The following is a 26,349-nucleotide window of genomic DNA, read 5'->3' on the forward strand; positions in this document are numbered from 1 at the left end:
CCTTCTTGTGTGGCTGATTTATAGTATCTTTGAGCTCTCTCAGCCACGTAGTCTATTGCTTTAGTCAACTTTGTAAAACCAGACCAGCAATACCTCATCTGTTTGCAGGTTAGCCACTGGCCTGGATGGAGTGAGGATTGAGAACAAAGGCCACATATCCACTCTGACTTTCTTCAATGTTTCAGAAAAGGATTATGGGAACTACACATGTGTAGCCATGAACAAACTTGGGAACACCAATGCCAGCATCTCATTGTATGGTGAGTCCAGGAAGCCTGGATACAGTAGGCTCAGCCAAATGGGGGAGCTTAAAGGGCTTGAGAGGGAGGAAGCCATAATCAGCTTGGCCTATGTTCATCCACACTGCCTCAACCCACCACCTTAAAAGGCCACTCCCTGTCATTTATCACAGCATGTGATACAGCAATGTTTATAAGGTAATCAGCATCACCTGTGTTACTGAAAGGCAAGTTTTGGACCTTACTAAAGCAGGAACCCATATTCTATCCTAGTTGTATGGTGTTTGCCATAAAGAAGATAGAACCATGGGGTAGTTCAATTGTAATACTATCTAAAGGTCTGAGGGAATACATTAGATGTAATTTTAAGAGTATGATCCTAGGTTTTATATTTATAGTTTTGAACAAAGTCATCTGCTGCCATTGTGATCTCCATGTCGTGTTCCTATGAACTGGAATGGAGCAGAAGTCTGAGCCCTCATTGAAACGACTATTCTCTCCACAATTGGAGCATCTAACACTTCTCTGGAGGTCTTTTCCTCCCACGTGGATGGAGAGGTCTCCAGAGCCATGACTGGCCTTCATAGAAGCCCTTATCTTCCCTTCACTCCATCTTACCAGTTCTGTGCCCATCTGCTTGTGCAACATTTCACACCATGGGCCATGGCCAGCTTTCTGTGATATTTATGTGTGTATGTATCTGCTTATTTGTTGAGGCTTGGTTGGAGGGAAGTGTCTGATGAGTTGGATAAAGAGGTATCCATTTTCCATGTACATCTCAGACCCTGATCAAGCTTTCACCATGGACGTTTACTAAACGTTGTCCACCAACCATCTGAAATGTGTGATCTATGTTTTTTGTTTCCTCTCTGCATTGTGTGTGCATTGTGCTGTGTGTGTCTTAGAAATAAGCCCCTCATCAGCAGTGGCAGGTGGGTACAGCATGTTCCTTCCCTCCTCTGCCTGCCTGAATGCCTATGCATTTGAATTGAAGCATACTTGAAAGATGGGCTTGCCTGTTCTACCTCCCTGACATATCTCTCCTTAGAGAATAGATTTTGAGGGGTTAAACCCATTGTCGTGGAGTCAATTCCGACTCATAGAGGCTCTGTAGGACAGAGTAGAACTGCCCGATATGGTTTCCAAGGAACATCTGGTGGACTCAAACTGCTGACCCTTTGGTTAGCAGCCATAGTTCTTAACCACTGTGCCACCAGGGCTCCTTCAAGGGGTCAGGTTTGCACAATTTAAGTAACAAACACATAGAATCTGATGGTTTTGACAGGTACACACATGAAATACCATAATAGGCTTTAGGGGAAGGGTTTGTGCCACCAAAACAATAAGCTTCCACTTGGTCACTTTAAAGGGGTGAATGCTCTGCTCTTTCTGCACACAGCAGCATCAAGAGGAACTTAGCCCAGAGATCAAATGCAGTACTAGATGATTGCCTCCTTGGGGACGTCACCCTAGCATGATGTTTTATTCTTTTAGCCTGAGGCAAAGAGGACTTATAACATTGTTCTAAAAACTTTATTTTAAACTAAAAGTAGTTTGGAACATCATTCATCATAGCAATATCAACCACTTACCTCACATTTACTGGTATCTAGGCACCATTTACATATATACTTTTTTATTCTTTAGGCACCATTTACCAATACCTATTATGGTTTTTTTTTTATTTTTATTTATTTATTTATTTTTTTATTATGGTACTTCATGTGTGTACACACCAAAACCATCAGATTCCACGTTTACTGGTATCTAGGCATCATTTGGAAACCCCAGTGATGTAGTGGTTAAGTACTACAGCTGCTAACCAAGACCCCAGTGACGTAGTGGTTAAGTACTACAGCTGCTAACCAAGAGGTCGGCAGTTCGAATCCTCCAGGCATGCCTTGGAAAGTCTATGGGGCAGTTCTACTTTGTCTTGTAGGCTTGCTATGAGTGAGAATCGACTCGATGTCAGTGGGTTTTTTTTTTTTTAGGCACCATTTAGTGCCTTAGTTATTAACCTCTTTGCGGTTAGGGTATTAACCCCATTTTACAGATGAGTAAAAGGAGGTCCAAAGAGATTGAGTGACACTCAGTGCACGCAGCTAATGAAAAGCCACTGGATGAGACCAGAATTGGTCCCTTTCACCAGGTTTACCCAGAAGATAAACAGAGTGACACACACACGTACATACACACAATCCCATGTTCACTGAGACATTTAGATGAAGCACGAGCTGGTGACAGCTCTGCTTCCACACTTGGAATTCTCACAGCCCTACTTTCTTACAGTGTCAATCTCAGTCACATGGAGTGGTAACATTTGAATTTTCCAGACCTGGCATCAGCTTCCACAGCTCTGGGTTCAAAACAATCTTAGATCACTAGCCCTGCTTCCATCTTTCGCATGAATGTCCATCTCTTGGTCTAGATAAAATGGAGGGCAAGTGTGGGAAGGGGTGCCACTCTGCCTCCGACCCTGCTATCACACCTCTGTCAGTTTGTTTGCTAATAGCAGGAAATATGATCAATAGAAAGAGCCTAAGATTGGCATCCAGACATCCTGTGTTCTCGCTCTCTCTGTGAGTGACTACAGAAACAGGCATGCCAGAAACAACAGGAGAAAATGTAGATCACCATATAGACTCACATCCCAATCCAGTTACACCCAGCCATGTGAGTTTGGGCAAGTCACTTAACCTTGCTGAGCCTTGGTTTCCTCAAGTATGCGGTTCAGTATTAAAATCTCTCTTAAAATACTGGTGAGAGGATTAAATAATATCATTATCTATATGAAAAAAAATATAGAACCCCATAAAAACTACATTTAGGTGTAGGACTTTGACAAGACACGAAAACTACAGGCCTTGGTTTACTCGGCTAAACTTGGGATAATAACCCCTGGCCTGCTGTCTTAAGAGTATAAGTATTAAATAGGCATAAGATAATATTCATCAAAGTGGCATAACAAACTGAAAATTGTTGTATAAGTGCAAGGTATTGTGATTACTACTGGCCTCTGCCAACCCTTCGTGTGACACTGCCCTTTCTATCACTGCCTCCCTTGACACAGCTGCCAGAATGATTGCTCAGCTGGACTTCTGCTTGCCATTCCTCCAGTCTCATGTGCCCCTTGCTATAGCACCCACTAATCCCTGTCACTTATCCAATCTTGCTTTCCCCAGTTGGTGTCCACCACCTTTCAGATCTCAGTCCAAGACTTGCTTCCTCAGGGAAGCTTTCTCTGACCTCCCTGACAAGATCTGCTTCCCACTAAACATCCTTCTACACTCTGCCTCTGACTTGGTTGAACTCAACCTGGCATTCATTCAGCAAATAGACATTGAGAGCCTACTCAGAGCCAAGTGATAAGGATGCAACAGTGACACAATAGACAGATTCCTTGTTTCTAGTTTCAATGTCATTTTTATTTCTTCCACTACAGCCCATAAGCCCCACAAATATAGGTCCATGTCTGCTTTGCTCACTGACCCATGGAATGTAGCACAGGTATCCATACATAGTAGCTGGTCCAGAACATTCTGTTGGACTAGGGGTTCAGCTGTCAGGAATTCAAATGCTATAGAAGAGAGTAGGGGCTGTTATCTGTCAGCCTTTCAGAGGCCAGGCTCTGCTCCTGGCCCTTCGTATGGCTTTAGGGAAGTCAGTCCCACTGGGCCTTGGCTTTTTTTTTAATCAGTGAAAATATTTTGAATAAGAAGTCTTCTGTGGTCTCTGATGCTGTGACTGAATGGCAGTAGTTTCAGTGAAATAAATGTGGACAGAGTTGAGTGTGTTGTCCAGTTGGCAAACCTTTTTCTGCCATCTATGAAAGCTCCTTGAGTCCTCAATGTTCCCATAGGCATGGTTAGTTATAAGCAACCACTCACTACGCACAGGATACTAGACTAAGTGTTTTACCTGGTTTTTCTCGTTTAACAACGCTATGCAAGAAGTGCTGTGCTTATCCCAATTTTATAGATGAGGAAATTGAGAGGGCATGCAGATTATTCAAACAAGCCTGTAAGTGCTTGAGCTTGGATTTGAGCCTATGCACTTGTGTCCCAGGGCCTCATGCCTTTGCTACCATTTCAAGACAACCATCTCAATCCAACTCACTGTACTTGACAACTCCATCACAGATGTTGGTAAATGACCTCCTGATAGAACCCCTTATAAACAATTAGCCTACTTGTACCCATTTCTCAGATCTCCCTTCTTTAACTTCTATTTAACTCTGAACTCATTTGTTAAAGGACAGGTTTCGATTTTACAACCCATATACTCATATACACGTACTTGCACACACACACACACTCTGTCCCCAGGCATGTATTCATGGACTGTAAGTTTGTTTTTGAGAAAATCCTTTGTTTTTGCACCTGTGAACCCATCACAACATGCACACACAGTAGGCCTCTCACACATACTTCCTTCAAATATTTCCATACCTACATCCAAGGAACAAAGAAAATAGGATAAAAGAAATTCAAAGGAAATCAGAAGACTAGGAAGATAATGAATTGGTGAGTGGGTTGGAACAGGAAATGATTAGAAAAATGAGAAACAACATAGGTGGGTGGCTGATCAGCAAAGATGAGTCAGTAGTTGGCATTTAATGTGAAATGCTCAGCCCACCAGATGCCCCTTTCTGGAACTATCACCTCACAAAGCCACAAACACAAGGCAGATCCCTTAGACTGAGTGCCATTTCAGACTGCCTGCTTTGCTTAGCACCCATGACTACAGGCACTGGACAGGCAGCACAATATAGAGGAGAGGCCTGTTCTAAGAGCTAGAACTGGGTCCTAGTCCCAGCTCCAACACACACAGGCTATGAATCTCTTTATTCCTCAGATGTAAAACAGGGCAGGATGGACTTTCAGCTTACCTCCAGTTTCCAAAGTCTCTGTTTTGAATTTAGTTAACAGGGTAAGGGATAGCGGTCTCCAAAGCTATAGCCTTTAACCTTGAAAATGGTGTCAAGTGCCCTAAGCTACTGAAGGGAATCTTGCTCCAAATACATGTAATTTTATTGAATGGACACAGTCATTTGAAGCTCACCTGGAGCCCCGGCACCTTTAAGTCCCTCCAGGCCTTGTGCAGCAGGAGGGTGGCCAGTTCAGGAGGCGGCCCCCTGGCTCAGCCTGCTGGCCATAGCTTGGCCTCTCGTGAAGCCATTCACTTTCTATCAACTTGTCAACCCACTTTGCTTCCCCTGGGCCTGAGGAAGAGGCCCATCTCCCCGTCTTTAAAGTACAAAGAGGAGAGATTCTGGACTTGACAACATCCGATGTTGCGGAGTCTGGTGCTCTTAATGAGGCATATAAATGTCTGGATTACTCAAACTGGCAGGGGAGAGGGACTATGAACGAAAACAAAGCCAGAAAGGAGGGAGAATGCTGTAGAGAGAAAAACAGATTTCTCACATTCTAGTTGTGAAATTGTAGTGACACAAATTAGTCACATTCAAAGTTAAGTATCAGGAATAGGGGACAATGCATAGCCATGTTGTCACTGTAGATGAAAATAGCAAAGCACTCAGGTTAAATTGGGATCTGGGCCCTGGATTTTTCCCACAAGGAGGGCCTTAGCTCCCTCAGAGCAGCCATGACCACAGCCTTGTTCAGCGGCTCCTGGTAGCCAGGAAAACTGAGTGTATATCTTCTGCTACTGGCCACACATTCTGAATAAACATACATGTTAGCCTGGCTTTACGCATTAGACTCTTCAACTGGACCCTGCACAGGTGACTCCTCTTACCTCCACCCTTTCCTGACCTTCCTCCACCAAGTACACTTACTGAACCTGCTGGGCAGAGCACCCAGAGCCCTTGCCTTACAGCTCGCCCCCCCCCACCACCCCCACTCCCCACCTCTAACCTTCTCTCCATTCCTTTATTAAGGTCTCCTAACAACCACGCGCCTCCCCAGGTATATCAAAGCCGGAAGGGAGAGATGGGCACAGAGATGGGCACAGAGATGGGCACAGAGACGTGAGGATTCTTTTAAAACTCCCAGTGGTCTGCCCTCCATATACTAGCTCATATCCTTCCTTCCCTTCATCTCCAGGCCTCTCGAAAGGGAGAACCAGCGTTCACAGTCTCTGCTCCCCAGCCCCATCCACATCTTGGTCTACCATAGCATGTATCCCCCGGCATTCCAACCTCCTCTTAGCTCCAGACCAGGTGATCTTTCTGCCACATTTGGCCCGCATGAGCCCATTTCTGGTTTCTGTGAATTGGGTGACTTTCCTCTTGTATTTCTTTCTCCATCTGCTCATAGGTCCTCTACCACCTGCCCCATATGTCGGCTCAGGGGTAGAAGGACAAGTAAGAGGAGAAGAAGTCTTCTGTGCCTTCAAGCACCTTGTAGAGCATTATTTCTTAGCCTGCATTAGACTCACTGTGTGTGCTTTAAAAATGCAGATTCATGGACCTTACCCTAGACTCAATCAGAACCTCCAGGGAAGATTTTGGAATGTGCTTGTCAAGCAAGCTGTCCAGGTGAACCTGACCACACTGAGGATGGATGGCCTCTGAGCAGCTTGTGGTAGCTACCAGGCTCCACCTCTCAGTGTTCTCCTGAATTCTGAGCTACAAACCCCCTCTATCAGAGTGCTCCCCAGGACCTTCAGACTCAATCTTTACCTCCCGGCACCTCTCCAGAAAACTTGTCTTTCCATACACACATGCTCACTAGAGTCTTGGCAGTCATTTGCAGTGCATCCATTAGTCAGTGAACCCTACCAGCCACAGACTCCACTTCCCAATCTCACTGACACCATGGCATGTGTCTCACCTGGACAATAATGGGTCTCTTAACTAGTTTCCTTGTCTTGCTATCTTCTTCTCCAGTGTGTTTGCCACAGGAGGCCTAAGTGGCCCTCCTAAAACCCAGAATGGACTTGGTCCCATCCCTGCTGCAAACCTCTGCCTACCAGGAAACAGGAAACAATAACCAGGTTATTGTTGCTCCAAGATCAGTCCACCCTCAAAGCTTCAGAGTCCATAGCTACCTCCTGGCACTTACCAGGCTGTACCACTCATTCCCCAGGCACCAGACCCTACCCCACATCTAAGCTTTTTCTCATGCTGCTCTTTGTATGTACCTGTTTATTCATTGATTTATGCATTATATATTTGTTCAGTACCTGCTGCATGTCAGGAATATACCAGGACTGAGGAACAAAGAGGAACAAAGGGTCCAACCTGGTACAAACAGGTAAATGGACAATTATGTAGAATATGAAAAGTATGACCCTAGAAGAATGAAAGCTACCTCATATTAAATATCAGCCAGACATAGGCTTAGGCACCTAAGAAGGCTCTGAGTAGGTACTGTTATTATTTCCATTTCATAAAGGAAGAACCTGGGGCTCAGAGAATTTAAATGACATGACTAAATTCTCACAGGTAGAAAGTGGCAATGTCTGTTCTGACACTCAAGTCTGTCTTTCAACTCACAGTAAACTATATGTCCCAGCATGATGTGAGATCACAGATGGGAGATTCTACTCTCTTCTCTGCCTGATAAAAGGTTATTTACTGTAAGTCAACATCGTAAATCTCCTAAATTTGTAATGAATAAGAACCAAGATTAGCACAAAGCAGGTTCCTATGAGGTGGAGTTCAGATAGACCTCTATGTTCCAAATTTCTCATTATTTCTGATACCAACTATCTTGGTTATCTAGTGCTGCTTTAACAGAAATACCACAAGTGGATGGCTTTAACAAAGAGAATTTCATTCTCTCAGAGTACAGTAGGCTAAAGTCTGAATTCAGGTGCCTGCTCCAGAGGAAGGCTTTCTCTCTCTGTTGGCTCTGGAAGAAGGTCCTTGTCATCCGTCTTCCCTTGGTCTGGAAGCATCTCAGCGCAGGAACGTAAGGTCCAAAGGATGCACTCTGCTCCCAGTGCTGCTTTCTTGGTGGCATAAGGTTCCCATGTCACTCCACTTGCTTCTCTCTTTTATATCTCCAAAGAGATTAGCTTAAGACACTATTTAATCTCCTCAATATTACTGCCACTAATCCATTTTATTACATCACAGTGTTAGGATTTACAACACATAGGGAAATCACATCAGAAGATAAAATGGCAGACAATCATACAATCATACAAGGGAATCATGACTTAGTCAAGGTGACAGATAATTTGGGGGGAAATAATTCAATCCATGACACCAGCCATTCCCCCCAGGGCACTCTATACTTCTCTGCTAGGTTCAGTAATTCATTGCAGTGACCACACAGAACTCACAGACCATGCTCACAGTCATGTAGTTTATTAGGGAAGTAACAGGCTGCAACTCTGGGTCAGAATGAACTTGGAAGTAACAGGAACAACTCAGGATAAGGATCAGAAAGCACAAAGTCAAAGTCTGGAAGGCTTCCCCAAAGTGGAGAACACATCCCCCCCTTCTTCAGTGCAGAACAACTTCCAAGCAAAACAGCTTTCTCAGCTACTCTCCATGCTAGCAGGCCTTTTTGTTGTGTGAGCAGGCCTCTCTGCCATGCTAGCAAGCCCACTCCTCTGTGAAAGCAGGCCCTTTCCAGGGTGCATGCCCCATCTCCACTGTGCAGGCCTCTCTGCCTTTAGCCTCCCTGGCATCAGCTTCTCTGCTGCTAGCTGGCCCAGCTCATAGCCAGCGTACCAACTTGCCCAGCTGTTGCTCTCCCAGCAGCAGATTTCTGCCATCACTATCAGATCTGCTACCTGGCCCCTTCTGGCCCTCTTGCTGCCGGCCTCTACCACTGCGTCCCTTCTGGGCCTCTTGCTGCTGGCTCTCTGGTGCTGAGCCTGTTCTAGGCCCCTTGCTGCTGGCTCTCTGCCACTGAGCCCTTTCTAGGCCTCTTGCCATCTTCAGTGTTACAGCCCTTGACCAGTGTACAGCCCTTTTAGGAAGTTTCCTTTCTTAACCTCTCTCTCCTCTCTCAAAATCTCTGTGGGTTGGCCACTTACATAAGCAAACACTTGGTCAATTTTAAATCATGACCTTCCCAGCAGGACCACACATGAACCGACAAACCTCTCAGTGGATCTCAAATTGCTCAATCCTATTGGGTGATTTTACATACCACCTTACTGACTAGTAAACTGAACAACCCCGTTAAGGTAAATAAAATAGACCAGTAACAGTGCAGGCTGTGGCCCACGGCTAGACAAAAATTATCAAACCATTGATTGTTTATAGTTTACCCAGGAAATGTAAATCAATTCAGGTAATCCCCTGGGCAAAATCAACAAACCCTCTGGGGTCGAAAACAACCTGGGAGCAGCTCCATCCCCTCAAGTTGCTTTTCCAAAGAACCAAGGCAAAAGGCCACATAAAGGAACTCACTTCACCACACTTACCCTCCAATGCCCCACTCGACATTAGCCATCTGTAAAGCATTTTCAAAGCCCTCTGAAGAATTAATCACCTTATGTTTTCGGCTCTCATGGTTGCTTATGCTTTGGCTTGTGGGTATTTTTTTTTTTTTTTTGGATTTTTCTCTGACCTTAGAATATACAACACTGTATCTTGTGATGGTTGTTGCCCAGTAAATGTTTGTTGAATTAATACATATATCTCCCAGTCAATGGGGACATCAGTTATAGCCTCTGTATAGTTTGAAACTCTTCACTAACCAAAGAAAAACCACACATTCAAAAGGATTTGTAGTCCTATCCCCCAAGGAATCAAAATAGCTGTTTCTGACACTTTCCCTTGCATTCCAGCCTCCCAAATATGCGAATTCTAACTTGAAATTTAAGTTGGTTTATATTTTTTTCCCTGAGTCTTCCTTGTGAGGGAAACTATATCAAACATTCCAATTCGCTGTTTAGGAAGATGTTCTTCACAAGTTTGTTTCTTGCAGAGACATCAAAAGCTGCACACGTTTGTTCATTTCCTGCTGATAACGTACATGATTTTTATTTTCCAAATCCACAATTTAAATCCAGGTGAAGGGGAGTGAGTCAGAGAGAGCTACCACTGCTTTTGGCTGATGGCAGCAGTGTAATCATTTGTATTTTACCCAACCTGCAAAATGTCAACATATTAGAAAAAATATGCAGACATTTCACATTCCGTTCCTGATGAGGCTCCTTGTCACTACCTCGCACCTCACCCTCCTCTGCCTGAATACTGACATCTGGCTATTAGCCTCAGCGTTTAGAATTTAACACTGAGCATACAGGGTGTGCTGATGTCAGCACAGACACGAGCTTATGGTTCAGCAAAGACTAAAGTCTCATCTCTTTCAGGATTGTGATGAGCTGATGGATTTGAATTAACTTCTAATATTAACTTCTTAAGCTCTTTTGTCTTTGTGGTAAGCACAAAGCAGGGAGTATTAAAGAGAACAAAACAAAGATGGCTACCGTTCTTGCCGCTTTATTCACTGCCTTAGCTGTGCTGCATGCCCGGCTAATCTTACTTGTAAAACAACACAGTGCCATGTTTGCCACTGTTAATTATAGACAATGGAGGGACGGTTTCCTTTGAAGGGGAATGATGTGCTTTCATCAGCCAGCACTGCTGAAAATAGGCTTATGTTTCACCAACAGTGTAAAACATACATCCTCTAATTAGATTTCCTTGCTCCTCTTTTAATCACCAAGAACATCATTATCCTTTTGGTTCCTCATTAGGAAGGTCACACAGTTCATAATCATACTTATAAAACCTATCCAAATTTCAGAACAAAACTGTATCTTCTTAGGCTTCAGATATTTCATTGATCTCACCGTGCTATCACCAAGTTCAATTTGCCTCTGGGTTCTTTTTTTTTTTTTTTTAATGCCATCACCCTACCACCTGCCATTTTAGTAGAATTACAGCTATATAAGCTACCGTTGCTAAAGAACTGTGCCATATTTTCATTACAAATTTGGAAAGGAAAAGCAGTAGCACATTCCAATACCTTGATCACTTGTAATGAACACTCTGTTTTTAAGCTTCAAAATCTTTTATGAGGCAGGATCTCATCAGTAAGCTTATGTATGTTTCTGGGAGCTTTGTGCTGAGTTTGGATACTTTGATTCTCATCGCCTGCCACTCAAGAGGGAACTCAGCCACCCCTGAGTGCTGCCACTTCTTATGGTTCCCAGAGCGCTAGGTTTGAAGGCCTCAGCTCTTATTTTTCAGGCATACCCTAACGTATTTTAAGGCTTCAATCAAATTTTCTATTTAAAAATCTAGTGTTTAGTATACTCCATTTACAAAAATAAATAGTCTCTCAAAAGTAGACTTTATTTTCATTTATTTTTTTATAATTCTTTGTTGTCTTACCCCTGAAGAGCTTTGTGTCTGGCCATATAATCCTCCCTCTGGCCCACAGTACACGTACTGCTTGACCTGTATGCCGTTTTGCCATATCTGATGTGTATTTCAATCATTTCTGTCCGTTCCTTCTGTATGCTGAAGACTAGCTTATTTTTCTCTGCACATCTGTCCCCAAGATATTTTGTTGTTACTGTTGTCATCATCCCCAATTTGTTCCAGGTCTTTGCATGATCATTTTTACTTTTCAAAGATGCTCAACTTAATCCATGAAGGAGCCAACTGATTTTTAGCATTGACAAGGGTGAAAGAGAGGGAACTGGAATAAGGAGAAAGACATGATCACGTGTCCTTTTAATTTGTCCCTGAAAAATGTTTGATTAAACCTGATATTTGTAACAACCATTCTAATTGATTTGAATAATTGTTAACTTTAAATGTAGAAAGATTCCTCAAATGTGGCATTTGCTCAGAGAAAGAGTTGGGATTCTGAATACACTCTCTTACAATGACTGGCCTTCCTTATGTAGCTTTTGTCTGTGCTTAGCAGTCACCCAGCTCTTTCCTTGAGGGACTGGCTCCCTTGTTCAGTAGCCAAGTTTGCTGTTCAGCTGTTTTTTGTCAATTATCTTGGAGCACCTGGCACTCCAGAGGGTCTCTTTATTTAAAGCAGGATCCCCACAAAGGATGCTATTTTAGGGATCATCAATTATTGTCCTGTTTCTAATTCAGCTACCATTTACTCAACCCTTACTATCCACTCAGTGATTTTACACATCACCTTGACTAATCCTCACCCTCCCCCAATTTAATAGACCAAGAAACTGTTTCAGAGAAACTGACAGTCTTGTCCAAGGTCACCCTGCTAGTGAGTAGCAGAGGCAGAATTCAAATTCAGTTCTCTCTGACTCTTAAATTCAATCTATCCAACAGGCAGGGCATTCCTGAGTTAAACTATACAAAAGGTAGGACATTCCTGAGATGAGAGAGATGACGAGTTACCTGTTCCACATGGCTTTCTTCCCAGAGTCGGTGAGAAGAATTGTTTGATTGCTTGATTTAATTACAGAGACTAGGACAGAGGATATGCTAGTTCTATACTGGAGTATAAGCTCTTTGAACATAGACTGTGCTCATCTTTCTCTCTAAAAACAGAGTCAGGCACATGGTACCAAAAACCAAACCAAACCCACCGCCATCGAGTTGATGCCGACTCACAGCGAAACTATAGGACAGAGTAGAACTACCCCATAGGGTTTCCAAGGCTGAAACCTTTACCAAAGCAGACTGCCACATCTTTCTCTCTGTGGAGCGACTGGTGGATTCCAACTATCGACTTTTTGGTTAGCAGCCAAGTGCTTAACCACTTCACCACCAGGGCTCCTAATCACATGATAGGTAGCCATTAAATATCTGTTGAGTGTATGACTGTGACTACCATGAGGCCAACTGAGGGGCTCGTTTCCTTTGCAGGAAAGACTCCTTTGCCCTCAGACCTTACCTACAGAGCTTGGCTTTGTCACTCTCCAACACCCTGCTTAGTGTCCCTATCTTTCCTGGCCATCATGGCAAATGACCTCTCTCAGCAGCAAACAACTGAACTTTAAACTATCCCACCTCCTCACCCTCTCAGCTACCAAAACCTGTCCCCAGGTTCAAAGTATTTGGAAAATATCTAAATAAGTCAATATTAGCCTCAACTAAGAAATGTGAGGCTAGGAGAGGAAAGTGCCTGTAACTGACTATCACAGCAGCCATTATGATCACATGATTACTTTGTACTGGCCACTGTGCTAATCCCTTTACATATATTATCTCATTTAAACTTCCAAATATCCCTGTGAAAAGTTGGTAGTATTATTCCTATTTCCAATGAGAAAACTTAAAGTATCTTGTCTAAGATCATGCAGCTGGCAAGCTGCAAAGCAGGACTTAAACCCAAATTGGTGTGCCTCCAAAGTTGCCAGGATTACTTCCATCTTAATTGTGGTCAGGATCTTTAGGGCCTCAAAGTCAGGGCAGCATGCCTTAGAGGCAGGATTGCATTGAACACGTCTCCTTGGTCTCTAGAGATGTCTGCTCCAGAGAAGCCTGCTCCTCAGTTTTTCTTTCAGCCCCACCTTGCTTCAAACTCTTATCCTTTATCCAGGTACATTTGAGGGCCAGTTTTCTGTAGGTGGGCGTGTAACTGAAAATCCATCTTACATTTCCAAATCCTGGATTCTAGGTTTGAGATGTAAACTAACTTTCTACCCATTTCTGTTAAAAAAATAAAAAGAGTAAAACACCATTTATAGTCCTGACATTGTTTATTGAAATTATAACTAGTATCACCTTAGGTACCAGTAACTGGAGAAGTCTATGCAGTTCTTACCTGAAGGTACCACAGTATAGGAAAATCATGCTCAACCTGACATCTGAAGACTTGTGTTAAAGCTTTAATGCTGCCACTCCTCAGCTAAGGGTAGAGTTTCTTCAATACCATGTTCTCACCTCTACGTGAATACAGCCTATAACACACGGTGGCTCTGTAGATTCATTGAGGCAACATTTGCAAAGGTTCGTACTAGCATAAGGGAACGAACATGAGCCTAAGTGGTCACGGGGCCACACCAATTAGCCTAAACAGCAACAATCTGTCTTCTTCCGCAATAAGGCACAAAAAAAAAGGTTTTCCTACGTCATAGTAGCCTGAGCATACAGAAGCCCAGATGAAACAGACCCAATTCATACATTCTCTTCCTCATTTCCAGTCAAATCAGGATTACTGTAAAGATGCAACGAAATGATCAACTCATGACTGTTGGCCTTGGTCTCACACTCCTGCAGCCTACTCTTCTCCTGCTCCAAGCAAAGCCCAAGAGTCTTCTTATACCACCCCTACTGTACTGTTTTTTGATGGGTTCCTTCGTCATCTTTATTTCTAGCCACAAGAACATAGGGCCATAAACAAAACCAGTGAAAAGCAAGCAGGGTACAATCCCAGAGAAAGCAAAATTGATTACAGTCAAGAGAGCAAAAGCTCTGTTTTAGATGTTTTTTTGGCTCAGTTACCAAAGCTCAAATGTGCCCAGGATCTGAACGAGAAAAGCCGTGCTAGTTTTAATCTATATCACAGTGTATTAAATTAACTCCCTGGCTGGAATAGCCTATTTTGTATAGACTGATTGACCAAAAGCACTTTGGCAGTAAATAGCCATATCATCTGATATTATAAGGCAGGTGCATATCACACGTGCTAAAGAACAAAACTTGCTGAAGCCATATAGAAAATAGGACCCAAACAGGGACACTTGAGTGGGTAGGAATGCTTGGTGCCCTCCTGCTGTCTCAGGGGGAGATGGCATGCAGGTGTGCAAAAACTCTGAGTGGTAATGGTTTTGTACTGTCTTGGGAAGGCTGTCTGGCTGTTCACCAGTTATCCCTCTTAGCACCAGATGTGGTTTCCGTTCATGCAGTATCTCAGAATACTAACAGGAGAAAGGCCTTAGAAATCATCAAACCTAATCTTTGCTCATCTTGCAGGTGGAATATCCAAGGCCCAGAGAGGGGTGTAACTCAGGTAGGAGCAGCAGAGTCACGGATAGAAATCAGGTCTCCAGATTGCCAGTCCACTGTTCTCTCACTGTGTGAACAACATGCACAAATGCTTCTTTTCTTTAGAGGGAGGAGACTGTAATAACCAAGGGCACACACTCTGGAGCACAGCACTTCAGTTCTAATCCAGCTCCAGGTGTATGTGTTGTATGACCACAGGTGAGCTACTTACCTGCTCTGTTCTTCAGTGTCACCACTAATACATTGGAAATGATAATAGTATCTAGCCCACAGGGTTGATGTGAAGATTAAATGAGTTAATGTGCCTTAGCATTTGGTATCATGCTTGCCATGCAGAAAACATAATGCAAATGTTTACCATCATTATCATCCTAAGCAAGCTTGTGTATCTACTAAGTCAGTGTCATGGTCTTTGGAACACAGGGCTGAAGCTGAATTGTGGCTGGAAACCATCCAGCTGATCAGCACAGAACATCTCATAGCCATTGATGTTTGTGCTCAGCCATACACTGCCAGAAACACCCATTTCTCTTTATGACTCTGTCTCCTTATCTCTCCATACTTCACACTTTTAAGATTTTCTTCCCTTACATATATTTTCCTCCGCTCCTTTCTTTAGTTATATCTGATCTTGTACTGATAGCCTGTATTCACAGAAATACTAATTCCGCTGGCAAAACTTGAAAAAATATGATTCCTACACTAAAGACTTTTATGTCTCTAGAGAGGAGAGTATTAGAGCTTCAGTTATTCCTTAAGTTAATAGCAATATAATAAATTAGACTACTTTAATACATGCACATATATGCATGTATATACACATATATATAATTCGTCATGTGTATATAATATGTATCTACACACACATATACAAACACTTAAAAGCTATTTTTAAGAATCAAACAGGCCTTACAAATCTTCATTATTCATTTCTTTATGAACTCATTTAAAAATCAAACTCATTTAGATTTTGCAGAAGATAATTACACAATGTGGACAATAACCTTGTGCTTCAACTATGGGTATTTCCAACTCAGGACATTCTGTAGTCCAACATGGTTCCTTAGGATCTGTGTCTGGGCTGGTGTAGGCCCCAGAGCCAGGCTACTTTTCATACATATTTGAAGCCTACCATGGGAGCCATAGCACTACTCTAGACCAAGGATCCTGTCCTTGTCGGTAAATAGCCTCTAACAAAATGTATGGCAATATGAGCCAGGTCCTCAAGCAATCAAGTAAACTTAAGATTTTAGTTAATGAATACAATGTGTACATTGAAAATCAGAAGAAGAAAAATATCCATGTTGAAATTCCTGGAGTAGTGACTGTCTGACTCCTCATTGCTGGAGGGAGAGCCCTATACATTTCCAAGCAAAAGGTTAGCGTCTGCACCCTCCCTAAACGAGGCACAGGTCCACATCATTGGGTGGACGGCTGGCCAACTGACTTGGGTCCTGTACACACAGACCGCACACCACCTTGTTTTCACGGTAGCCATGGTTATTTAAATTGGGGCAGTGCACTCATAAGGAAGGCAGTGACATCCTGGTGTGAGGCAGAATGAGCAGCTCTGTCCCTGGGTTACTATTCTGATAGAAAGGCCTCGTGTCCACTTTTCTTCTCTTGACTATAATCAACTTTACTTTCTCTGAGGCTGCACCCGGCTTGTTGCCCACTGATAAAAGTGATGAAGGAAACCAGAGGCAGAGTTAACCATTGATACATCTGTTCTGGGCTCTCTGAGCAGGCTAGGCAAATCACACTTCACATGACCTGTCTTTTGGAGGCTTGGTGCATAGGAAAGAGGGCGAGCACTCATGTTTCCATGGGCCTGTTTCACAGTAGGATGTGGGTGATCCATTAGGGATGTGCAGAAGGGCAAAGGAAAGAAGAAAGTAAAGGGAGGACTCCTTCAGGCAGAATCATTGTACGGCAGTTTGGACTGGGAGTGCACATGTGGAGAGGCATCAAGGACCGCTGAAGTAAACACAATCACTGTTGTTAAAATTCTCGAGGACACTTAGCCATTTTTTCTCAGCTGTTTCAGCAACAGCCTCTACAATACCTAAGTCACACATGCCAAGCTGAAAAAGTCTGCCACTTTAGAACCGAACCTCCTGCTGCTCACAAAATGTCTTTGCTCCTCTCCCTTCCACCTGCTTCTGACACTGTGGACCCTCTCTGCCCTCCTTGCCTGTCTTTTCCCCTCGTCCCTTTCTGTGCTGGGCACAATTTGAGGCACAATTCATGAACTAGCCACAAGATTCTGCCACTTTTGTCCCTGTCACCTGTCCCAACATTTTGGCCCACAACCTAAATGACCTCACTCAGTGTCCCCTTCTATCTTTTTAACCCAATCTTTCATATTAGGCTGTAGTGTTCAAGGCATACCAGCGATTTGCCCCCTAGGGTTTCTAAGTGCATTCCCTTGGGCACTTCCCATTGTCCCACCTGGAAGGGTGAGTGGTGCAGGGGTGGGAGATGGGGCAATGCTCACAGGGAAGCATGTCCGTGCATCTGCTTGTCAGTGGGTAATTGTGTGACCTTCGGTGATGCTAACGGCCTATCTCTTTCTCCCTGCACAGGGCCTGGAGCAGTCATTGACGGTGTAAACTCTGCCTCTAGAGCGCTGGCCTGTCTCTGGCTAGCAGGGACCCTCTTTGCCCACTTCTTCATCAAGTTTTGATAAGAAAGCATAGGTCCTCTGAGCAACACCTGCTTCTCCAACCACAGACTTTACTCTGCACTGTGGAGGGCAAACCAGTTTGGGCTGTTTCATTTGTTTCTGATCTTCTTTTGTTTTGTTTTGGTTTGTTTGTTTGACTTTTTTCCAGCTTCAATGAATGGGGTTGGGGGAGGGTGGGCAGGGTTTTACTACGTGTAGGATAATATCATTCATTGGTGCGTTCAAAAATGGAATCTGCTCCTGCTACCTTGGCCCTTCCCTTTCCTCTGCTTCTCTCTGCATCACCACCACTACCATCTCCATGCATACCAAACCATAAGCTCCATTTGGGCAAAAAACGTGCCTCATGATAAACACCCTGAAGACACAACTTGACTTATAGTGCACAGCAAGAGTTACATCTATGTGTCCTATTATCTGTGTCTTAGAAGACTTGGACCATTTCCTGATTATAGTGTACATATCCCTCGCTCCAAGCTTATTATCTAATTACATTAGGGTTCACATCTTTTCTTTCTGAGAAGGTGTCTCAATATATCTAGATGCGCATACATATATATATTGTAAAATCTTGTGATCTTGTCTAGCCACTCTGCCCTATCTGCTTAGTCTACTAGCTACAGGGATTAGAGGCATGGAGCTCAGCCTCCAGGGAAGAACTAAAAATGTGGAAGTCATGACCAAAAATGGGGAAGGCACTTTGAAGATAGAACTTCTCTTTAAAACAATGCTGGCCAGCCCATAAAACACTATCAATATATAGTTGATTCTTTAAGTTTTATCAAAGTAATGATATGGCTATCCATTTACCCAACTTTCTGATTTACCTATCCTTCCAATTATCTACCTACCTGTCTTCCTCTCTAGCAATCACTCTGTCAAGCTATCAATGTAATTATCTAATGTTTCTTTATATTTTTTTCTCACTACTCACTGTTTATTCATTGTCATATTAATCTCTAATCAGATTGTATTGACCCCACTCTATTCAATTCTAGTCCACCACAGCAGACATTGGTATCTTCAAATCTACCTATCAGCTTCCCATGTGAAAGCCAATGATCTCACAGGCTAACAACATAGAAAAGCAATACCCTGTGCCATGGACTCTTTGCCACCCAAAGAGGGCTCAGTTAACTGATGGAGCAAAGTACCAGCCTAGTAACCAGTTCTTGCTATTCCCAGAAGAGACTGTGTTTCCTAGAACAGCTTCTTGGGAAACAGATCAGCCCTGGAAAAGCCTTGATCAGTACTTTGTTTTTTCTTTTGTATTTGATGGACAAAGGTACCAACTTTCATGCTTCTCCCAGCCATTCAAGAAAGTGCACGTCAGGAACCTAAGGACTTGCTCCATGGCTGGCTTTCCATAATAGCAAGAGTGTAAGAAAACACACACATACATGCACGCACTCACATATTTGCTTTTGTGATGTGAAAAGAGCAGTCCACCTCCCTGAGTAAGATGATGTCAGCGATTGTCTTCTCTCTGCTCCAATTTTGGTGGCATCTGTTTGGAAACTCGCCAGCAAAAAGCTGATGGAGGCCAATTGCATGGCGGGTATGTTGACAACTCTGGTATTTGTTTCAGGAAGCTCTTCTGAGCTGAGGGCACTTGAGCAACCGACTTAATTTCCAAGCACTTGATTAACACAACACTGCAAACATGAAGGGGAGAGTGTAAGTGACACACAGTTTCCTCTGATGTGGGCTGCTCCTTCAGTGGCTTTGGGGAAGAATTTTACTAGCTCTCCAAGCTCAAAGCAGATCCAGCTTACCAACAAGAGCTGATCTGACACTGCTGTCCCCAGGGACAGGAAGGACCCAGTCACCAGAGAGTCTGTTATCCAGAAAGAATGGCAGTAAAGATCACACAGGGCTCTCCTCCTCTTGACCCATGCTTTTGAGATTAACCTACTGAACAGAAAGAGAAAGAAACACCAACAATGATTTTCTTATAAGTCTTCCCTGCCCTCAACTGGAAAAGAATTTCAGGTCCAAAGTCTAAATATACAAACAAACAAGAGCCCCTTAGAGTTCCACTCCCTTATGTTTAATTGATCTTCTTCCTCTGATACAAATACCCTCATTGTTTCTATCTATGATGGTACGTGAGCATGACATATACAGTGAGGGGAAAATGTACGCACACACACACGCACAAATATAGGCTGTCTTGGCATCCAAAAATCTAGGTGTTGTCACAAGTGTTAGAGCTGGTGTATGAAATTAATACTAGATTTGCCAGCAGTAAACAGACATCTACATTTCTCAGTGAGCTGCCAGGAGCCAGGTTTTGGAAACATAAATGATGTGCGCAAAGCAGTATATGCATTCCAAGTTCCGGGGACAACTCTGAGTAGGTACAAAGTCAGAATTAAAGGTCAGACACAAATATTTCAGATCTGTCACCACATTCAGCAACTGGAGTAGATTGGTGTCAGACACTAGATGAGAAACTTGTCATTTGAGTGTTCTACTGATAATAAATTTGTTACTTTGATGTTAACAAATGTGGAGTTTGTAGGGAGAAGATGGTCTTTGAGAACACAGTGCTTAAAATGTACAAGTTGCATGTGTTCTACACTCCAAGACATTCTAAAGGAAGACATCCATCCTCCTTTTGGCCAGGAAGGCCACGGAAGCCTTTCAAACACAAGGCAGCCTCGCCAAGGAGTCACTAGGGAGCTCTGTGCTACCCTTTCCGCTGAACACAGGAAGCACCTTGTTTCTCCATGTTTCAGAGGAAAAATCCACAGTCACTCCTCCTCTGTCTGGGACCAAGATAGCCAAGTAAATAAAACCTAAGGCAATTGGGTTAATGGGAATGAAAATGAAACAAATGAAATATCCTCCAGCTTCTACTCGTTTGGGTTACTTTGGTGGGGGGGCCTCCATGTGGCAGGACCTGTTCAATGCTTTGAAGCACATAGAACTACAAATGCTTACTAAAGACAATATCCACACTGACATATGTCTTTTCAGCTTCACATATGGACGGTCCATGGATAAGGTCAGTTGTTCAGGGTGTTAATGTGAGGCAGGGTGCGAAGGAGGAAAAAAGTAACCAAGTCCTGAGCAACCTATAGCTCTTCATGGGTTTTCCACATGGGAAAGAAACCAAAAAGGCTTATCAAGATATTAAGCAAGAAGAATTCAGCAAAGTAATTGCTATGAAACCTTTCTTCCCCTTCCCAAAACAAAATTAATATGTACATTCACCAAAGTAATGCCAGTGAAAGTGATCGTGTTACAGCCTGGCCAAGCTTGTTTTCAGTAGTTTAATGTCATGTGCCTGACATAGTCTCTGCAAGACTAAATAAGGGTGTTTAGTTGTTCTCATTCTTGTTTTAATTGAAAGGGGGCGTACAGGAAAGTGACTGTCAAAACATGCATGGATTTTATGAAGTGAGCATTGTGCCTGGTTGTCCTGCTGCAACTGTGCTCAACTGAACAACAACAACAAAAATTGGACTTTGTATCAAAAACTGACCCAAAAGCCCTTTCCTTGAAACATAGGCCTCATTTTCGAGGACATATTTCACACGTTTGTTCTCAAAATTTAGGTGAGAAGTGAGCTCTAGAACTCCAGACATTCCACGACAAAGACTGAATTTAAGGATCTGTCTCTGTATCAATCTAGTCAATTATTCTCAAAAAAGAAGAGTTAGAAGTTCTACCTAATGTCAGAAGAACTATCACAGAAAAAGCACAGAGAATTCCAGAGTGGGCAGTTGCTCCCAAAGAAAACTCCTGTCACTGCATCAGGAGCGCTTATGAGCTGAGCAGTCAACTTGGGTTGATGCCCCCAGGGCCAGTGGAAATGTCTGTGCAGGGGCTGTCATCAACCACCTCAGAAGAAGGAGCGCAGGAATTGACGAACTGAGGTGCGATGTAGAGGCAGGGCCCTCAGGGTCCTCAATTTGACCCTAAGTCCTGCCAAGCGGAAAACTTGTTCTGCTATAGCTGGACCCAGCCAAACAACAGCCAACCTTAGTCCCTTCAGAATCAGGGAAAACAGCATAAAATTTTGCTTTCTGGAAAAAAATGCAATTTTTTTTTTTCTTCTTTAATAGTGAGAATCTTTTTGTTTTTATATTTTACCAGCTCAATTTCCGGAAACTCTCATGCCCGGTTGCCTCCCTTCCTACTACTCAGAGCTTCCCTGTCATTTTTCTTTTAAGAGAAATAAGTTTGAGCAATTGCAGAAAATTTTACAGGTGTGTAACAAGGAGGGCAACGTTTTCAAAAAGATACCGTATGATGAGAACATCTAATGATCACTAAAGCAAACAAATAAAAATGCCAGTCTCATTTCCCTCATTTCTTGCTTAAGATAAGAGATGTAAATGAAAGGAGGAAGAAGTAAGTTTGCAATTAAAAGATGTGGCAGAAAGATACAGTAGATTCAGTGCAATTTAGCCTTCAGGTGCAGACTACTTGGAGTCCAAAGGAACGTGGAATGGACTTAATTAGCTGCAGTTGTCTTCCACCTGAAAGTAGTCAGCTAAGTTTCATTTCCAGCATTTGAAAGGAAGTTCTTTTTATTTCTTTCAGTGATGTCCTTTCAGAGGTACACCGTTGTCCCACAGCACTGAGTGGAGAAGAAAGATTGTGAGCCCTCTATCATTCTCTTGAAGCCACATTATACACTATTTGGCAGATTTTCAAGGATATTAATAATAACAATGATAAGTAATAACAGCTGCCCTTGTGTTCGTGAAAGGGAGCATTTTTACTCATTCAAAAATTTTTGTGACATGTAAAGTGCCGTTGTGAGGAATGTGTGGGTGTACGAAAATGTATCTGTCAAGTTCAGAGTCCTCTAGATTAAAAAATATTATGACTTATCAGTGGTGCCGTTATAGCTGTGTCAGACAATGGGTGTGCCCATTCTCACAAGTACCCTTAAAATGAATCTATGTTCAAATGCTTTAAAAACTTATCACATGATACAAGGTTATAACTTCGTCGGCCTTCTAGATTTCTTTTTCATTTTTTTGTTTGTTTGTTTTTTTCAAAAATCAACAAAGAACTTGATTTCTGTCAATTATTGTATTAAGGGTGAATACACTACCTGAATTTTGTGCATGTTACATTGTAGTTGTAACCTTTTCTAATTCAGGATGAATACAAGATGGTTGTGATTGTGCAGTGTATCAATAAAGTTCGAAGAAATTTGTAATTTTGGGAGGCTGTTTATTAGGATATCTCATTGAAAGTCCAGGAACAGAGAAAAGTGAGGCAAGTGACGCTTCTCACATGCCTGGCTTGGGAAGTAGCTGCAGGTAGAAAACTGAGTAGCCTAAAAATACATTCTCATTTTTCCTCTCTCTCTCTATCTTACACACGTGCACAAACACACACACATAATAGAAGACAATCTATTTAGGCACTTTCCACATTACTCCTGTGATCAAATATCTGTACAGCTTAAAAATAATATAAAGTACAGCGCAACCTAAGTCTAAAGTATTTACTGACTCAGGATAAAAAGAAACCAGAAGAGAAGCTTCAGAAAAATGATACCCAGACACTGTCCAGTTTGGGCACTGTGCTCCTGAACAGTTCCTGCTGCTTGGTTCCCTTGGCTTAAGCACCAGTTTGACAAAGGTAAGTCCCTGGGTGGTGCAAATAGATCAGCATTCAGCTATTATGTGAAAGGTTGGTGGTTTGAATCCACCAGAGGTGCCTCAGAAAAAAGGCCTGGCGATCTACTTCTGAAAAGATCACAGCAATTAAAAATTCTTTGTAGTGCAGTTCTACTCTGAACTGCATGGAGTCCCACTAGACATCACCATTTCTTTTTTTAAGAGTAAATTTAAGGACATATGGTGACTATGCTATACATTTTTTTTTATTGTGCTTTAAGTGAAAGTTTATAATTCAAGACAGTTTCTCATACAAAAACTTATACACACATTGTTATGTGACCTTATTTGCTCTCCCTACAATGTGACAGCACACTCCTTCTCTCCACCCTGTATTTCCCGTGACCATTCAGCCAGCTCCTGTTCCCCCTCTGCCTTCTCATCTCACCTTCAGACAAGAGCTGCCCTCATAGTCTCAGGCATCTACTTGAGCTGAGAAGCACACTCCTTACCAGTATCATTTTATGTCTTGTAGTCCAGTCTAATCTTTGTCTGAAGAGTTGGCTTCAGGAATGGTTTTCGTTTTGGGCTAACAGAGAGCCTGGGGACCATGATCTCTGGGGTCCCTCTAGTCTTAGTCAGACCATTAAGTCTGGTCTTTTTACTAGAATTTGGGTCCCACACCCCACTCTTCTGCTCCATTAGAGCATTTCTCCTGCTCCATCCAGGGATTCTTTGTTGCGTTCCATGCCAGGGCAGTTGTTGGTGGTAGCCAGGCACCATCTAGTTCTTCTGTTCTCAGGCTGATGGAGTCTCTGTCTTATGTGGCCATTTCTGGCTCTTGGGCTCATATTTTCCTTGCCTTTGGTGTTCTTCATTCTTCTTTGCTCCAGGTGGGTTGAGGCAAACTGATGCATCTTAGATGTCCACTTGCTAGCTTTTAAGACCCCAGACTCCACTCATCAAAGTGGAATTCAGAAAGCTTTCTTAATACACTTTGCTATGCCAATTCACCTAGATGTCCCTGAAACCGTGGTCCCCTGACCCCCTCCCCTGCTACTCTGGCCCTCGAAGTGCTTGGCTGTATTCAAGAAACTTCCTAGCTTTTGGTTTAGCCCAGTATTGTGTGTTGTCTTTCTCTTTACCTATAATATTTCTTATCTACTATCTAATTAGTGACTATCCCTCACCCTCCCTCCCCACCTTCGTAACCATCGAATATTGTTTTCTTCTGTGTTTAAACCTTTTCTTGAGCTCATACAATAGTGTTCTCATACAGTATTTGTCCTTTTGTGATTGACTAATTTCACTCAGAATAATGCCTTCCAGATTCCTCCATGTTATGAGATGTTTCACGGGTTCATCATTGTTCTTTATTGTTGCGTAATATCCCATTGTATGAATATACCATAATGTGTTTATCTGTTGATGGACACCTTGGTTATTTCCAACTATTTGCTATTTTAAACAGTGCTGCAGTGAACATGGGTGTGTATATATCTATTCGTGTAAGGGTTCTTATTTCTTTAGGATATATTCCAAGGAGTGGGATTGTGGGATCATATGGTGGTTCTATTTCTAGCTTTTTAGAAAGCACCGAATTGATTTCCAAAGTGGTTGTACCATTTTACATTCCAACCAGAAGTGTATAGGTGTTCCAGTCTCTGCACGACCTCTCCAACACTGATCATTTTGTGTTTTTTGGATTGTTGGAGTGAGATGTTATCTCATTGTAGTTTTGGTTTTTAATGGCTAATGATAGTGAACATTTCCTCATGTGTCTTTTAGCCTCCCGAATGTCTTCTTCGGTGAAGTGCTCTTTCATAGTCTTTGCCCAATTTTTAACTGGGTTATTTGTTTTTTGTTGTTGAGGTTTTGCAGTATCTTGTATATTTTAGAGATTAGGTACTGATGGAATTTGTCATAGCTTTTTGTCTCAGTGTGTAGGTTGTCTTTTTACTCTTGGTGAAGTCTTTGAATGAGCATTAAGTGTTTGATTTTTTTAGGAGCTCCCAGTTACCTAGTTTCTCTTCTGGTGTTTGTGCATTGTTAGTAATGTTTTGTATACTGTTTATACCATATATTAGGGCTCCTAGCATTGTCCCTATTTTTTCTTCCATGATCTTTATTGTTTTAGATTCAAATTTAGATCTTTGATCCATTTTGAGTTAGCTTTTGTGTATGCGGTGGGGTATGGGTCTTGTTTCATTTTTTTGCAGATGGATATCCAGTTATGCCAGCACCATTTGTTAAAGACTCTGTCTTTTCCCCCATTTAATGGACTTTGGGACTTTGTCAAATATTGGCTGCTTGTAGGTGGATGAATTTGTGTCTGGGTTCTCAATTCTGTTCCATTGGTCTATGTACCTGTTGTTGTACCAGCACCAGGATGTTTCGACTACAGTGGTGGTGTAATAGGTTCTAAAATCAGGTAAAGTAAGGCCTCCCACTTTGTTCTTCTTCTTCAGGAATGCTTTACTTATCTGGGGCCGCTTCTGTTTCCATATGAAGTTGGTGATTTGTTTCCCCGTCTATTGGAATTTGGATCAGGATTGCATTATATCTATAGATCACTTTGGGTAGAATAGACATTTTCACAATGTTGAGTATTCCTAACCATGAGCAAGGTATGGTTTTCCACTTAAGTAGTTCTCTTGATTTCTTGCAGTAGTATCTTGCAGTTTTCTTTGTATAAGTGTTTTATATCTCTGGTAAGTTTTATTCTTAAGTATTTTAACTTCTTGGAGGCTATTGTAAATGGTATTGATTTGGTGATTCCCTCTTCAATGTTCTCTTTGTTGGTGTAGAGGAATCCAACAGATTTTTATATGTTTATCTTGAATCCTGATACTCTGCTGAACTCTTCTGCTAGTTCCAGTAGTTTTCTTGTGGATTCTTTGGGGCTTTCTGTGTATAAGATCATATCATCTGCAAATAGAGATACTTTTAGGTCTTCCTTACCAGTTTGGATGCCCTTTATTTCTTTTTCTAGCCTAATTGCTCTGGTTAGGACCT

General features: G+C 42.5%; 1 protein-coding gene across 3 annotated transcripts in view; it reads left to right on the plus strand.

The window, feature by feature from the left end:
• OPCML (opioid binding protein/cell adhesion molecule like) overlaps positions 1 to 17,783 on the plus strand; it is a 775,809-nt gene extending 758,026 nt beyond the window's left edge. For 2 of the 3 annotated variants that reach the window (XM_003417406.4, XM_010597117.3), the window contains exons 6-7: positions 109 to 260; positions 17,646 to 17,783. In XM_003417406.4, coding sequence (XP_003417454.1) covers positions 109 to 260; positions 17,646 to 17,746 — 253 coding nt within the window. In that variant the 3' untranslated portion in view covers positions 17,747 to 17,783. Of the gene's footprint in view, positions 1 to 108; positions 261 to 1,144; positions 1,172 to 17,645 lie in introns of all 3 variants that reach the window. The other variant, XM_010597116.3, reaches the window with a different exon arrangement.
• Positions 17,784 to 26,349: the final 8,566 nt, after the last annotated feature.

This window comes from Loxodonta africana, chromosome 15, assembly GCF_030014295.1.
Source record: "Loxodonta africana isolate mLoxAfr1 chromosome 15, mLoxAfr1.hap2, whole genome shotgun sequence".
NCBI classification, from domain to species: domain Eukaryota; kingdom Metazoa; phylum Chordata; class Mammalia; order Proboscidea; family Elephantidae; genus Loxodonta; species Loxodonta africana.